The sequence below is a fragment of the Microtus ochrogaster genome, unplaced genomic scaffold (assembly GCF_000317375.1).
Source record: "Microtus ochrogaster isolate Prairie Vole_2 unplaced genomic scaffold, MicOch1.0 UNK86, whole genome shotgun sequence".
Lineage (NCBI taxonomy): Eukaryota > Metazoa > Chordata > Mammalia > Rodentia > Cricetidae > Microtus > Microtus ochrogaster.
In genome coordinates this window covers 1,148,590-1,165,579 of record NW_004949184.1, presented here as the reverse complement: position 1 = coordinate 1,165,579, position 16,990 = coordinate 1,148,590, and the positions used below count along the sequence as shown (strand labels likewise).

The 16,990-nt window shown below is 34.2% G+C and overlaps 1 protein-coding gene across 1 annotated transcript in view; it reads left to right on the top strand.

The window, feature by feature from the left end:
- The window catches only part of Pola1 (DNA polymerase alpha 1, catalytic subunit), a 318,206-nt gene that overhangs the window by 146,451 nt on the left and 154,765 nt on the right, over window positions 1–16,990 (top strand). Inside the window, exons 33-34 of the mRNA XM_005370712.3 lie at window positions 11,642–11,820; window positions 13,492–13,623. Coding sequence (XP_005370769.1) covers window positions 11,642–11,820; window positions 13,492–13,623 — 311 coding nt within the window. The remainder of the gene's footprint in view (window positions 1–11,641; window positions 11,821–13,491; window positions 13,624–16,990) is intronic.

Here is a 16,990-nt window from a genome sequence, read left to right as displayed (position 1 = left end):
TTAGATTTTATTTTTTTACTTTTTTTGACAGTATTACTTGCTATTATTTGTTTACTTAAATATACATTATCATAACTGGCAGTTTTATGAATCTGGTTTAAGTAAGTTATTTGCAAAGCTCTACTAGCAGTTTAATGAGTCCCATCTTTGGGGGTTTCATGTGATTGACATATCTCAATCTATACAGGACCTCTTTCAGTCTTGGACATGTCCCATCATGTATCCATCATTCCTACTCCATTATCAGAAAGCTTTCTTGGTACAACAGAGATAGTGTCAACACAGTTCTTCAGTAGCTCCTTCTTTATGCCATATAACTTATTAAAGCCAATGGAATACTTGTCTTTTGAACCATGGAGAAACTGCTGCTATTCCCTCATTCCAAGTTACTTTTCCTTTTGGCCTCTTGATAATTTTTTTAATATAACAATAATATGTGTAATTGTTACTTGTAGAGCCACCCTTCTCTTCTGTGTCTCCTCTTCTCTCATCTTCTCCATTACTAGCCCTACTAAGTAGTATATCTTTTTCTTGTGTAGGGTTCTGCATTAATAAGTATCAACCATTAGGAGCTGAGGGAAACATTAAAATGCACTAGGCAAATCTCAGTAGGCATTTGCTTCTGCTCTCTTAAGGAACTGTGCACCCTTTATTTCTTCATTCCACATGAAAAATTAAGGTGGCTTTTCACTTGGGGCTTTGAGCCCCCCATTAGCAGTTCTCTTGTAGTTTGTGGTTTTAGTGAGGGATAGGGAGGGGATGTGGAAGTAGTGTCAAAGTAAGGGGAGTGCTAGGGGTTATAGGGGTTTCAAAGAGGTGCAAGCTCTAGGCATAAAATTACTATAATTTATTTTCAAAATTCTAAATCTGTTTTCTTTATGTAAAAAACTGCAGTTAGTGAACTGACACTGTTGAATAAGTTGAAGTGTACAAATGTATACATGAAATACAAGCCCTCCAGCTGCCTAATCACAGACATAAAATAATTCTCTTGCTTTTAATGGAGTTTTTATCTTTGATTAATGAAATGTATAACAGCGTCGAAACTTTAGTGAAGTTTGATACTTTGTCCTTTTAGTTAGTACAAAGAAATCAGGAATAATGGTATAGTTTCTTAGGAAAATGATTAAGTTCACGAATTTTTTATTTTTAAGCCTCTTTTGTTGAGAGCAAGTATATTTTTCAGCTACCTTTTTCCTTTTCTACTGCCTTTATGCTACTTTCCTTGAAATGAAAGGCAAGCATCAAGTGTTGGTTTTATCCTGTGGCTTCACTTTGGAAATTCTCTATTTCTATTTCTCTCCCATCAAGATGCTTCCTGAATTCTGTCTGGTGGCATGCTGCATGACCAGGTGTTCTATATGAGAAAGCCATTTTAATGGAAAAAAGGAGAAAGAGGATAGTCTATTAAATGAGTGAGTGGATAAGCCTGTTGAATTGAAAGAGAATGATTTATTCTCTCTAATAACTAATAGTTCTTATTATCCCCCTATAAAATGTATGTCATTTTTTTTCAGAAACCTATGCAAGATTATTGCTATTGAGCTTAAAGAAAATAAAATTTTACTCTTTTTCATCTGTGAATAGAAAAAATATATAGTATTACTCTTCTTCTACAATAACCCTATGGGAAACATGGTCACTAAAACTTGGAGCTCTTAGCTTTTGTTCTCCAGATTGTAGGTTTTTCTTTCTCTCTAGCTCTAATGAAAGGTCTCTATATTCCGTGGATAAAATACTCACTGTGTGCTTAAACATCCAGATAGTCTTCTGTTCTTAGCAAACCCGACTAGTGAGAAGGATAATGGAAAGTTCATCCTAGAATTTTATCTTTCTGTAAATTTTATTTTGTGTATAATAGTACTTAGAATTATATTAATTTTTTCCTCCAATGAGCAATGAGTTTTACAACAGCTATAAAGTACATTTTTTATATTCAGTGCTAGAAATTAAGGATTGTTTTTCTGGGCGTTTTTCTTATGGGTCCTGAGAAATTGCTGATATTTGAAGAATGTGAATCGAGAATTTATATTCTGAAAATATTGATTTCAGACAAGGCAGAATGAACATAATCTCTTGTGTTCATGAGTTAAATTTTAAAGCATAAGTTCTCTTTTGTAAAATGCTATATGTTGGACATGATGGAGCATGCCTGCAAATCCTAGCATGGGGAAAGAAGGAACAAAAGAATTGCCGGGTTTTCTGGGCCAATCTGGGTTTCATAGCAAAATCTTGTCTCAAAAAATAAAATAAAATGGTACATGCCACTCATATTACAGAAGTTAGTTTTTGTGAATTGACAAAGCCTAGTTATTTTCTGCAAATAAATGAAATAGTAGGCAAGCAATATTTGGGAATGCTTTTGGCACTCTTGAGGTGATAGATATATCTGCAAAAATAGCATGGAGGGGATAGAATGAAGTGCATTGCTTGAGACTAAAACAATGGTGCAACTATCAGTTGCCTCGAGTATTAGTTTGCCAAAGGATTTGTCTTTTTTTTTTTAAGTTTTTCCGAGACAGGGTTTCTCTGTAGCTTTGGAGCCTGTCCTAGAACTAGCTCTTGTAGACCAGGCTGGCCTCGAACTCACAGAGATCTACCTGCCTCTGCCTCCCGAGTGCTGGGATTAAAGGTGTGTGCCACCACCGCCCGGCGGATTTGTCTTTTTTCATGTTTAAACTCTTACAAGAGTATTATATGTGGCCACCATTTTAAGCTTTACATTTTCTATCATATAGTTAATAATAAAATTTAAAAGCTAATGTCAAATGCATGGTAGTACATTAAGGGAAACCTTGACAGCTGGTAAGATCCTCTTTTTACATGCTGCGGTTCTGTCCCAAGTTCATTATCCAATAACTCCTGTTCTCTGTCTAATCTGCTTTTGTATTCATTGAACAAATTAATGTTAGGCCTGTTGTGCCCAGCATCATATCCTTTGTAAAGGGTACAAAGGTGAGGTGGAGCTATGCATTCTTTTAATTGAGTACAGGCCAAGTGATTAGATGATTTCACTGTTGTAAGGATATCTAATATACATCACAGCCTGTTTCCAAAAGATGTAGAATAAAAGGTTATCAAAATTATGCAAAGCAAAGAGCACACCTACCTGGTGTCTTCATGAAAGAATTTATGAATGTTGAAATATTTAGGGCATTATGAAAATAGGTTGTGTGCCAATTTCTTCATAGGAATTACCCATGATATCTCAGCTACTACCTCTATTCTCTGAGCACTTGGAGGGAATTGATGTAGTATCTCTATAAGGGTATCAGTTGCACAGCTTGTACATCCATGCTGTTTTCTCTCTCTAACTTGTATACTGTATGCTATATAATGTAAACAATGAAGCTTCTAAGAACTTTGAACTAGGCTAGACAGTTCAGGAATTCACTGGAGTAGGTTGACACTTAGAAATTCTGAAGAAAAATGAAGATTTATCAAATTGTTTACATTAGACCTATCTTTTTAAAAAGATAATAAAATTTAGCATACCCCAGATGACTTAAAACTGTGTTGCTTGGGCTGGGTGTGATCCATACTTTTGTAATCCTACCACTCTGGAAGCTAAGGCAGGAGAATCATAAGTTTAAAGCCAGCCTGGATTATATGTAATAAGACCCTCTCTTGGTTACTTTTCTATTGCTGTGATAAGACACCATGACCAAGGCAACTTATAAAAGAAAGAGTTTAATTGGGCCTGCAGTTTGAAAAGATTAGAATCTATAATGGCAGAGCAGAGGCATGGTGGCAGGCATCTGGAGCAGAAGCTGAGTGCTCACATCTTGATCTACAAGCAGAAGGCAGAGAACATATTGAGAATGATGCAAATCTTTTGAATCCTCAAGGCTAAACCTTCCTATCATTTCCAAATAGTTTCACCAACTGGGGCCAAGTATTCCAACATATGAGCCTGTAAGGGCCATTCTTACTCAAGCCTCCATGAATCCTTTCTTAAGAAAACAAAACAAACAAACAAAAAATATGGTTGTGGTTTTAACTCTATGGTAGAATATTTGGCTATCATTTAAGAGGCCATAGATTTGCTCTCAGCACTATAAAAAAGTTGCTAATAGAAAAATAGATAAAACATAGCAAACAAGAGAACTGAATTTATCATACTAAGGTACCTAAACTGTATTAAATATATATGAATAAGTAAGACAGCAAAGGGTAAAGTAGTAGATTGTTAGTTCCTCTTATCTGCCAAATGTTGAAGCTTATTTTATTGTTAAAAATAATACAGTTTGTACAAAATCAGAAAGAGAAAGAAGTTAAACAATTAATAGCTTATTAAAATGAAGTTATTAAAATAGAAACCTTGAATTCTGCCTGTTTCCCTTTACCCCATATATTAATGTATTTGTTTGTGAAGTGGTAATCAATCATTAGTCTGTTATTTAATTTGTGATATTTTATTTTTTAAATTCTATTTAGCACAAAGTATTCTATCTATTCTCATGCTTAAATTAAAGAATAAAGATACTTGTAAAGGTTTTTCTGAACTAGTTTATGGATTGAGCATCCTTAATCTGAAATGTTTCACAATCAGAAGCCTTTTGCACTAACTGGCGTGATGATACCTAACCACATACTTTGAATAATTTAGTAGTTCCTTAACTGCTCTTTTTCTTCAATTTTACAAAAAAACTGACTTATAGGATGGAAAATACCACAACTACTCTCATATGACAGGTCATGTACTCATGTGATAGTCAAATTCAGGTACATTGAAAGTATTACATAGAATTATTAGGTTCAGATGGGTTTACAAGGATCATATGGAAAGTAAAAGAATTTTGTGTTTATACTGTGGCTGGTTCTATCCCTAAGAAATCTTGTTATGTATATGCAAATATGTTAAAATTTTAGATCTGTACTCTGAACCACTTCTGGTCCCAAGTGTTTCAGATAAGGCATATTCAACCTGTGCACATTTCATTAATTTAAAATTCATACTCAGGTGTAGCATCAAGACATTAAAAACATTTTGAGTTGAAGTCATGAATGTTGCCCATTAGGAATTTGTTGCTGTTGAGATTTTGGGAGCTATCTTTTCCAAAACAGTATTTAAATAACCCAAAAGTTTATCTGTTATTTCTTTTACAGTTAAAATAGATTTTATTTTATGTGTGTTGTGTGTGCACGTGCATGCATGTGCATGAATGCTGCCTGCAGAAGACTGAAAAGGGTGTCAGAGCTCTAGAACTGGAGCTATAGATGGTTGTAATCCACCATGTGAGTGCTGTGAATGGAAATCTTTTGAGATGATGCTACTGAGCTCTAAAGAACTCTAGTTTGTTTGGTTTTTGTTGTTTTGTCTTGTTTTTCAAGACAGGCTTTCTCTGTGTAATGGCCCTGGCTGTCCTGAAACTAGCTCTTGGTTATGGAGAAGCTATTTTTGGTGTTAGAAGCTAGTTGTCTGAAGTTTGTTCATTCAATTGTTTATTTTTAAATTGGCCTCATGGTATTTTAAAACTTCTGAGGAAATTTAATATGTATTGCAATAGAACTATATAAGTAAGCCTTGAAGTAGTCATCACTCACCTTCATGGCCTGTCAATTCTGGCTGGCTAGTCTTATTCTTCTTTTTTACCTCCTCGAATTACCGCGATGTGAATCCTATTATTTCATCTATAAGTGCTTTTTTTTGCATTTACAGATGACATCAGTTTCCCTTTCAGCATAACCACAGTTTTATCATCTCATTACGCGCGTGCACGCGCGCGCGCACACACACACACACACACACACACACACAGAGAGAGAGAGAGAGAGAGAGAGAGAGAGAGAGAGAGAGAGAGAGAACCCACAATTCATTTACTTCATTACACATTTTCCTGATCATATTATGAATGTGCTTTGTTTTGTAAAGCTCAGTATTTGAATTGGAAACCAGTCTAGTTCAGTGTGATAGTTAAATTTCTTTTTTATCATTGTTTTATCATCACTATTTATGAAAGAAGCTGAAGATTTTGTACTGTTAAATTTTTTTGGCTCTTGCATTTGCTCATTGGATTGATGTGGTATCGTTAAACATGTTCCTCTATCCTATATATATCCTGTAAATTGTTACTTGCAGTAAAAACTTAGCCACATTTATATTTACTTCAATTTGTTTTATGTTTTGCTAATAATATTTTCCAGATGTTGTTTTATACATTTTTCTAGAAGTACTTTGAATCTAGTCATGACTTCAAGACAAGCTGTAAGGTCTATCATAAGAAATATTTAGTATTTACCTTTCTCATCTCCTAAGTGAAAATAGAGAAAAAAAGGAACTGAGCTGCTTGTTGAATTTTCATATCAACACACAGCTGTGTAGTCTGAACTGAGTTCATGAAACAATCTATTACTCTTCTGTCCCCCAAAGATGGTCTTCCACCACCAGAAAATTGGTATTATGGCTTCTAACACGGAAGAATTTTCCTTATTTGGGGGACATTGTATGAATTGTGGCTTTATTCTTTCTGTCTGACTACTTCCACTGTATTGTGTTTTTGAGACTCATCTGTGTAATTGTACTTTCGGTTATTTTTACATAGTGTTTCATTGTATGACTATGCCTACACCACACTGTATTAATACATCCTGTGTGTATGTTTATGGGTTGTTCCCACCTTTGGCAATTATGTATAGCACTATTTGAAGAATTCTTGCATATCTCTTCTGTTAAATATAGTCATTTATTTCTGTTGGGTGTGTACTTAGTACTACTGCTAGGCCATTGTATACATGTTAGTTCAGTTTCATGATTGCTTCAAATTGTCTAAAGTGAATTTAACACAATGCAAACTGTATTTTAAATGTTTTGTGTACTTACCAATATTTGGTGTTTTTTCTTTCTTCTTCATTTTATGTAGTGTCATACCTTCCATTGTGGCTTTACTTCATTGATGATTGATGAGCCTTTCTCCAAGTTTCTTGGTCAGCTAAACATCTCCCCTGTTGAATTGTATTTTTCTCATTGATTTTCAGGCATTTTTTTTAAATTTATTTATTTATTAAAGATTTCTGTCTCTTCCCCGCCACTGCCTCCCATTTCCCTCCCCCCCCTCAGCCCGAAGAGCAATCAGGGTTCCCTGCCCTGTGGGAATTCCAAGGAACCCCCACCTCCATCCAGGTTTAGTAAGGTGAGCATCCAAACTGCCTAGGCTCCCCCAAAGCCAGTATGTGCAGTAGGATCAAAAACCCATTGCCATTGTTCTTGAGTTCTCAGTAGTCCTCATTGTCCGCTATGTTCAGCGAGTCCGGTTTTATCCCATGCTTTTTCAGACCCAGGCCAGCTGGCCTTGGTGAATTCCCAATAGAACATCCTCATTGTCTCAGTGTGTGGGTGTACCCCTCGCGGTCCTGAGTTCCTTGCTCGTGCTCCCTCTCCTTCTGGACCTTTTCAGGCATTTCTTACATGTTCTAAATATGATCCTCTTGGAAACATACTGAGAATATCTCCTAGACCACATGTCTTTTTTTTAAATAAATAAAATTAGTTTTTTTTTTTTTTGGTTTTTCATGACAGGGTTCACTCTATAGACCAAGCTGGCATCGAACTCACAGAGATCCACTTGCCCCTGCCTTCTGAGTGCTGGGACTAAAGGTGTGCACTGCCACAACCTGTCTCAGGACTTACATGTTTTATCATGAAAGGATATAAAGTCTTAAGATTGCCCACAAATTAGTTTTCGAACATTTCCATCATGGCAGATTACTTCATTCTTTCTGCTCTTTCCTAGTCAACCCTTACACAACAGCCACACTCATCTGATTTCTGTCACCATATGTGTGTTTCCCTAGTCTATAAGTGTATATAAATGGTTTTCTACAGTATGTACTTGCTTGATATGTTCAATTGTTTTGACTTCATGTAATATTTTTTCACTCTATCATGTTGCTTGTATTTGTATCCATTTTTTTCATTGCTGAGTAGTATTGCTGGTAGGTCATTCTACTGTTAACATCCATTAAGCTAGTTTTCATCTGGGACTATTATAAATAAAACTGGGTATTTTTTATACACAGCTGTTTATGGAGAGAGCATTGATCCTTTAAGTTTTCCCAATTTTTCCTTAATACTAAATTTGCATTTTATATATTGTTTTCTAGCAAATCCAGATATGTAAGCCTGTATTCACACAAAGGAAAAACGAATTACTTCTTAAGATAAATTTTCATTAAAGAATGGCAATAAGTCCATTAATTGGCTTCCCTAGTATTTCAACTGATTCTTATTACAAACAACTTTGTGGATACTTCCTTTTCTCACTTGAATTTCATTTGTATAGATTTTCCCTTTTCCACTTGCATGAATGTATGGAAGAAACTGGCTTTGCTGCAGTTTTTCAGTTGTATTGACACCTTGTATTTTTGGAAGAAAAGAGAAATAAACAAATATGTCATGATGCTTCTCAGATAAACATATGTCTTCAATTATGAACACATTACATATTTGAGAAGGGACATAAATTAACAGTCTAAGAATAGTAGTATTCTGCAGTGCTTAAAATTGAAAGTAGTAGAAAAATAATTCTGTGTCAAATGTTACATTGTATGATTAAGACTGGTGATATTAAGTAAAAACTGTACTGCTAAAACTCACCCACCCCAGTGCCTGTGATGCTACTTTCTATAAATATGCCTTTGAAACTGAGAGCTTTGATCCTGTTGCCAAAATAATGTGAGATCCTAGAAATTTTCTAATTATAAATGACAGTATTTTAATTTCATTCTACTACCTCTTCTGTCCCTCCCATCTCAGCACAAGTGACTTGATCACTACAAGTTGCAGGAGTGAATTAAAGCACACATCACGTCATCTCTGGTTATTGTGGGGAAATCACAGCTGTTCTTCTGCCAGATAACTGCTTTTCCAAAACCCACTCAGGTTACTGCTTTCTTTATTTTCTGTCTGACCCAATGATTCAAGTCAACTAAAAGCAGTCTAGTAGAAGTGGAAGTTTCCTTTCTCAAACAGGGCTTTAAGTTTGTTTCTCTAAATCAATTGTTCAGAGAAAGCTATCGGTGGAAGAGGTAAGGAATTTGGAATTCAGTTTTACATCTCTTGCTGAGCTTTCATATGGTTACACACTGTGAGTAGTTTAATATTAATTACAGAACATATATGCAGGCAGGGCAAGTGTGATGGTAAAGATTGTGCTTTAACGCCATTTCTGACAGGTTTTAATTTTGGGTTGTCACAAAGGGAATTTTATGCTGCAGGTCTATTTTGCAGTCTTAAAATTCAAAATCTCTACCTCTAGGTGGCAGCACCAGATACTTTTTTTTCCTGTTTGAGGCCAGCCTTAATAAGTTCTGGTATAAGCAGTAAAACTTTCAGGTTGACTAAAACTTGGAAATATTCTATGAGAATTTGGTTAAATTACTTTGTGTGTTGAATAAGTTTTGGACTTGCTGTACCTTGGGTTTTTAAAGTCTTCTAAAAGGATTTTTGATCCTTTTTCTTTTTTAGAACATGGTATATATGTCTACTTTAAAAATGTAAGCCCCCTTCAGTTTGCCTGTTGTATGCATAATTCTTCAAAGAAAACCACTTGGTTAATGATGTTTTTGTATTGAAGTAGCATGTACAAGCCTGTTGTATGCTTAATACTTTAAAGTTAGTTGCACTCTATTTTCCTTTTTTGTTTTTAAAAATTAACAAGAATCATAGTTAAGTGAATACAAGATTGAAGCTTCTTCGACTGAAAGAGTTCAGCTTGAGGATAAATCTGAAGTAATTAACTAGGCCAGATGGCCTAGTTACTGCTATGGGAAGATAATAGTCATTTGTGGAAGTCAACATTTAGAGTAGATATTGCATAAGATTTGATTTTTTTTTCTTGCTGTCAGACATGTGTTGGGTGTTCCTTTGTAAGTACCAAGATAGACCATATCCATTTTTGGTTAACCCCTTGGGCAGGTGGGCTGGCTGGCTATCTACCAGTTTGCTCCTCCATGTACTCAGGTGTGCCAAGTGAAAGAGGACTGATAGAGGAGGCCTAGGGAAGAGCCCCTAGTTAATTGTGGATATGTACAATCCAACATGATTTTGTTCCTTTGTTTTGGGAGCATTTAAGGATCTTGCCTTTTAGAAAACACCTGTCTTCCACCCCTCCTTTAAAGTTAAAATTGTCATTGGAAATTGATTAATCATTATACAGTCAGAAACATTAAAGCTGCTTTCTCATAACTACAGATTAGTCAACACATTCTGTGAATATCCTCTTGTATTCACAACTAGAGATTAATAAAAGGTACATTTATCTGTTACTATAGAAAACAAGTGATCTCACTTCTCAGTGTGGTTTCTCATATTCAGTTCCTCTGCCCTCTTTAAATATGAGGACATGTATTGTCCATATTTTACTTATCTATTGTTTTTCTAGGAGGCAGATAATTTGTAAACTAAAAATGATAGTCTTGACATGGGGCAGGTGCCATTATCACTTTAACATATCACTTATTCTATGTATTCTGAAAAAATATTTAATTTTCTTATATGTTGTCATATTAGGAAATACTTTTAATTTTTATGAAGCATAGTTATTAATTTCATGTGTAGCGTGAATATGTGTTTCATGTGAATACAGATGCATTAAATGGTGTCCATTTGCTATTTTGTATTGTATTCAAGTGCAATTTTTTTTAAGTGTTTAACATATAGTAAGCACCATTAAACTGGGCTTTTCTTTTACTATCTCATTTCAAGTTCAAAACTATATGGCTGGTGACACTTCCATTTTGTGGGTGAGAAAACTGAGACTCCACATCTCAATCATCTGTTCTTTGATTGCTACCCTGCTACTCAGAAAGCGTTTTCCTCAAGAAGTTTATAATTACTATGTGTCACTTGATGACTGACCAAAGAGAATATAGGAGTTTGAATTTTAAATATAAATCGAAGTAGTAAAATTTGACAGGGTTTGAGCAGGGGAAAATTAAATTAGTAAAAATGTTTTGTTTCTTTAAATAGTTTGTGGCAACAAAATCATATAAACCATGCATAGATTTATTGTTTCAAATGAAATATAGAAATTACATGTAGTTTCAATGCTATTGTGGGTGGGTGGACCTATGGACTATGTAGATCCATCCCTTTGTACATGTTTTAAGTATATGAATTGCAAACATAGAAAAATAGACGTTGCACTTTCTCCAGATGCTGCTACTGAATTATAACCACTGACTTAGGCTGCAGCATACACATGCTGTTAACTATTGAGAGAAGATGAAATCTACCACTGCAGTGAAATCAGTGTTTACAATTGTGTCTGCATTTGAAAGAGTGAACCTATATTCTTTAGTGGGAATTTTGTTTTGTTTTTCTTTTTAATGGTTGCACTTTGAGTATTTTTTTAATAACAGTGAATAAATTTTTGAGTTTTTAAGTGTAACTTAAAAAAAATCTATGAAATGTTTTGGAACCTGTATGTCCAGTGACTTGTTTCTACATTGTAGTTTTAGAGTTATTTTTTGATTCATAATCTTTTATAAAAACTATTTGTCCTATGATCTTGAGTTCAGTTGGTTTTACGTGTGTGTGTGTGTGTGTGTGTGTGTGTATGAACTTGAAAACTATTCTTTTGTGAGAATTTACTTTGGGGTTATAATTCTCTGAGTGACTACTTTTTTTTTTGCTTGATAGGACTTGACTCCACTCAGTTTAGAGTTCATCAGTATCACAAAGATGAGGAGAATGATGCTCTACTCGGTGGACCAGCACAACTGACTGATGAAGAGAAATACAAGGACTGTGAAAAATTCAAATGCCTTTGTCCTACATGTGGAACTGAGAATATTTATGATAATGTCTTTGAAGGCTCGGTTAGTTATTCCTTTTCGTTTCTGTCTTTCATTTTGTTTGGAAACTAGTACAGAGTGCCCTCCCCCTACACTTCATGGTATATAAAGGTAACCTAGATGTTGCATTTTTGTCTTTAAACAATTTTTGCTACATGACTTTTGCTTTTATAACTTTATTTCTGCTGAGACATGCTTAATTGAGTATGTTTTTGCCTTTCTAGAGTGCTTGACCTTAGTTTTAAAATGGAATCTCTTAAAAATTCTAATTATCTCAAAATATTTTTATTGGAACTCCTTTATTAGTAACCTGTATTCCCTGTTCCCAACCCCCACTTATTTAGATAGAGCAATAATTGCCTTTATCTTAAGTTAACAAGAATTAGGCATTTTGGGAAAGTTTTGTTTGTCTTTACATGTTCCTCTCACCTTGTTTTTTTCCCAAAGGTACTCTTATTATCTTTTCTGTGGTCTTTCCATATCAGACATTAAAAAAAATCACAAGGAGACATTCTTGTCAAGAAGTACTGCCAAAAAATGTATCATTGACCTTGGATCGGAACTTGAAACTCAGCCAATTCATTTCATTTTACTGCAGTGTTATAAGTGTGCTAGCCATTGGCAAATGAGTAGGCAGCAGAACTCTGAAACCTTGAAACTGAAAGAAAATACATCTTTTATCTAAATTAAAAGTAATTATTTTAAGTTAATTTGGACAAACAGCAGATGTTTTGCATTTTTTTGAATCAAAACAAAGCAGCTTTTGGAAGCAAGTGCAAGGAAGAGGCAGACACATATCAGCAATACTTGCTAAATCCTTGAGTTTTGCTTCATTACAGCTGTAAATAAGATAGTTAATTGCATGGAGGCTTGACGACTTGCAGATGGGCTAACTGTGGAAGAGCCGATGTCAAGCTCGGAAATCTCTTCCACCTGGAATTGCTTAGCTTGTCGGGGTAGGGTTATGCACCAGATTGGAGCAGGAAACCAACCAAGATGTTTAAGAAAACAAATGCTCCAAAAACCCCAACAGTTTTCCTATATCTTATTTTTGTTTTGTCTTTGTTTAAAACAAATTACGACACAATAAAATGTTTCTCCAACTGTTAATAGTTACTCATTCAAATTTATATTCTTATTGAAACCTTCTTTCCCAAAATATATTTCAATTCTTTTCAAGCACAGAAACTTTAGATTTTCCAATCTGGTGATAAATTAGTTTGCTTTATTGCTTTTGTAGTGCGCTAATTTTAAATTTTACATTTTTCTGCCTAAAATTCACTTGGTGCAGTAACAGCAAACTAATATCATGTAAGGGCTTTGCTTTATCTTCAAGTTTGGAATGAATGAGTGCAAGTTAAGTTTTGATCAGTGTCTCTAGAAGAATGTTTATTTTTGGTAACATGATTTCTCTGGTATTTTCGGTGGGGAAGTTGCCTTATCCATAAAGCCTGTCTTGCATGGAATGTAAAATAGTGAGTTTATGGTTTTCCCTTTGATTTTGTACTCCATTGTGATAACAAGAATTTATGCCATGTGCTTCTAAAGGGGATCTTAAGCCATAAGTAGTGGATAAAGTATAGTTCAAAACTCACCTCTAATAGTATTGTACACCAAGAAAACAAATGAAAGTTTTAAGCATAAATACTTTCTGATAACGATTATTTGTACACTTGTTTGTCCTGTTTTCTATAGGGAATTGATATGGAGCCCAGCTTGTATCGTTGCAGTAATATTGACTGTAAGGCTTCACCACTCACCTTCATGGTACAGCTGAGCAACAAACTGATCATGGACATTAGACATTGCATCAAAAAGTACTATGATGTAAGTATCTGTAATAAGACTTTACATATTTAATTTGGAGAAATATAATAATTGTGTTATAGTTGTTTATTATATTTATTTATTTATTATGTATACAATATTCTGTCTGTGTGTACGCTTGCTGGCCAGAAGAGGGCACCAGACCTCATTACAGATGGTTGTGAGCCACCATGTGGTTGCTGGGAATTGAACTCAGGACCTTTGGAAGAGCAGGCAATGCTCTTAACCTCTGAGCCATCTCTCCAGCCCCTGTTTTATAGTTTTTGATACAAGTGAAAAACCTTTGGGGGAAATTTGTAGTAAAATACTTTTAATAAAGTGTGACAGGCTATAATTTAAAGTTTGTTTACATTTTCTTATTTATATGTGGATGGGTGGGTGATGGTGGTGCAGGATGGTGCCTGTATTGTGAACATGAGGGAGTTAATTCTCTCTTTCTATCAAGTTGGTTCAAAGGGATCAGACTCCGTTCATCAGGCTTGGTGGCAAGACCTTTACCACCTAAGCCATGTCAACTGCCCAAACTATGAAATTTTAGTCTTGTAATGTGACAAATAATTTGATTTTTCTCATATCTCATTACTGAAGAGTATTTTAAAGATTTAAAGTTTAATTTCAAGAAAAGTGAAACTATATTTGGAAATTTTATTTATTATTGCCTAGGTAACTAAATTGAATGATCACTCAGAACTTTGGCTAGAGTAGGAAAAATAGCAATGTTGCCTGTCTCCAGTAAGTAGAGTCATGGTACTATGGGTAATGATTTTACTGGATTGATCACTGCCCAATACTTTGTGTTCACACATGACAATCTAAGCCAATCTCTTGAATAGTTTTCTGAAGAAATGAAAAGAAACATTTTTTAAATTGAAGTGCAATTTGAGATTTCAAAGAGAATATCTCTTTTTTTATATGTACAGTAAAAATCCCAGAAGAGTAAGTAAGCTTTCTTTGCTTTAAAATCGAGCTTTTGTTTTGTTTTCTTACCACATTTCAAATGAATGTGTTTTTCTCTTTAAAAATTAAAATTTTATAAGACTGTACATTTCTCATTTTTCTTAGTGTGTCATATCATTTATCATCTAAACAAATTTTCCTTCACTTGAAAAATCACTATACCTTTTAAAAAATATGTATTGCGATATACAGAAAAACCCCGTTTTAAAAACAAAAACAAGCAAAATGGCTTTGTTGCCAAGGCTTTGTTTTTTTAAATAAAAATGTTCAGATACTATTAGCTAAGACCAATGATTTTAACATTCTATTCTTTCTACTTGTTAATTAAAATGTAACATAGCCCTTCTTTAGGCACGTGTGAAGTAATTTGACATGTTTCACATAGTAAGAAATATAACTCATTATATATAAATGGGTATTAGAGCATTAAGGTAAAAGATGAGAACACAGAGTCATATTGTGATTTGGCAGAGAATAATTTGTATTTATATTTTTAAAAAGTACGTCTGCCTAAACAATAATGACTACACTTTGGGAAACTCTGCAAAGTTTAGTGAGTAAAGCTGTGCTGCACTTAAATGAAGAGCTTGTTGGGAATAAAGGTTATTTGTTGGGTCACATTCTATAGTACATCAAGTGTTCACCTTATGAAATGTTAGACCTTTATTTAGCATAAAGAGCACAAATCAAAATTGTTCAACTTCTCATTTACAGATCTCGTTGAGTAAAGTATGATTCTTGACTCTTGGGAAGAATCCTGGCTTTTTCCTCTATGTTTAGTCTATCAAAAGCTTCACCATGGAAATGTTAATACTAAAACAATGAATCTAGTTCCTTCTGTGAGAAGGAACTATCTGTTTTGACTAAGTTGAGAATAGGGAGAAAAACGATCCATATAATTAGAATATGCCCAAACTCAAAGATGAATTTTAATTCTAATTGTGTGTGTGTGTGTGTGCATGCGTGCGCGTGTATGTATGTGTGCATGTCTGTGTTTTAATGACCATAGTTAAAAAAGCATTTTTAAGCTAAATAATCTACTCTTGCAGACTAAGTATTTAAAAGAAAGCTGTTAGAGTACTGGCCTTGTCTTGTCTACCAACTATTTCTGTAACATGCAAGTGAAAGTTTTTCTACACTTAACTGCCCACTTGATTGTCTTTTCTAAGACATTTCTGATCAAAATCGCCAAATGTTACTCTAGTAATTAAGGATTGATAGAACTGTTGGTCCTCAAAGTTAGAAATTTCCTTGCTTTGTGATCCTGATCATAAGCTACTGGATGGGTGAAAAGAACTCCACCCTTTCTTTCATGGTCTCATGCTGAGTTATATATAAACAGTGTATCTTAGAAGTCAGTGAGAGACAGTTTTATTTTTTTGTTGTCTCCAGATACAGTGCTACTTTTGCCAGCTAATGGGTGTGATGTTGAGTTTCTTTGGTTAACTGTGCCTCAAGTCACACTGTTGAGTGTGATGTATGATAAAATTAATGGCAATCAAGCTAAAGACTGATGCAGTAAGCATATTAGAAAGGCTTCTAAGATTAAGCGACTTTTCTCTGAAGCAGGTTACCAAAATGGCTTCTTCATATTTTGTAATATTTAAAAATACTCAGTGAATAGAAACAATTATTTGTGGACCTTAGATAATAGAGTATCATATTTGTTTTAGTCTTAAAATTACAGCAAGGGAAATCAGTTTACAATGAGAAAAGAAATGTACACATAGAAAGGAAGAACTTTGAGAAGTTTGGTAAAATATGACATTTGACCAAACGTAACCTGCCAAGGAACCTAGTTATAGATTATATGAAATTAGGTTACCAAGAAAAGAAATTAAAGTCACAGAGTATACTTCTAAATCATTTGCATTTTCAAATGCATTACATGTTCTTCTGTCATGACTGGATGAGTAAATGTGATGTAACATTTTTTGCAATTGTATATATCTCAGAGTCAATAAATCTACATTACATCATATTTTAATACTGACTCCTTTAGTGGGAAATGCTTTTTCCCAACCCCCTTTGTATAGTAATGAGTGTATCCTTCTAATTCTCATTTAATTAACATACAAATTTACATGTGCATGGAAATGTACAAGACACTGAACAAATGTACTTTTTGGAGTAACATATTGATTTACTTGGGAGAAATACAACTTTAGATTTTACTTCAAGGTTTGATAATGTGTTGAAAAACTGACATAGCACAAAGAACTCTTAATTCAAAATTGATTGTATGCTTTGAACCTTGTTTGTTACTCTGTTAATACTGAACTGGTATTTCTTTTTACTCATAAGAAGGCAAATTAATCTCTAAGCTTTTAAGGATGGTTTTTGAAATTCAGGTTTAGAATGAAAAATTTACACATAACCCCCCCTTAAATTCTGTCCCCAAGAGCACACA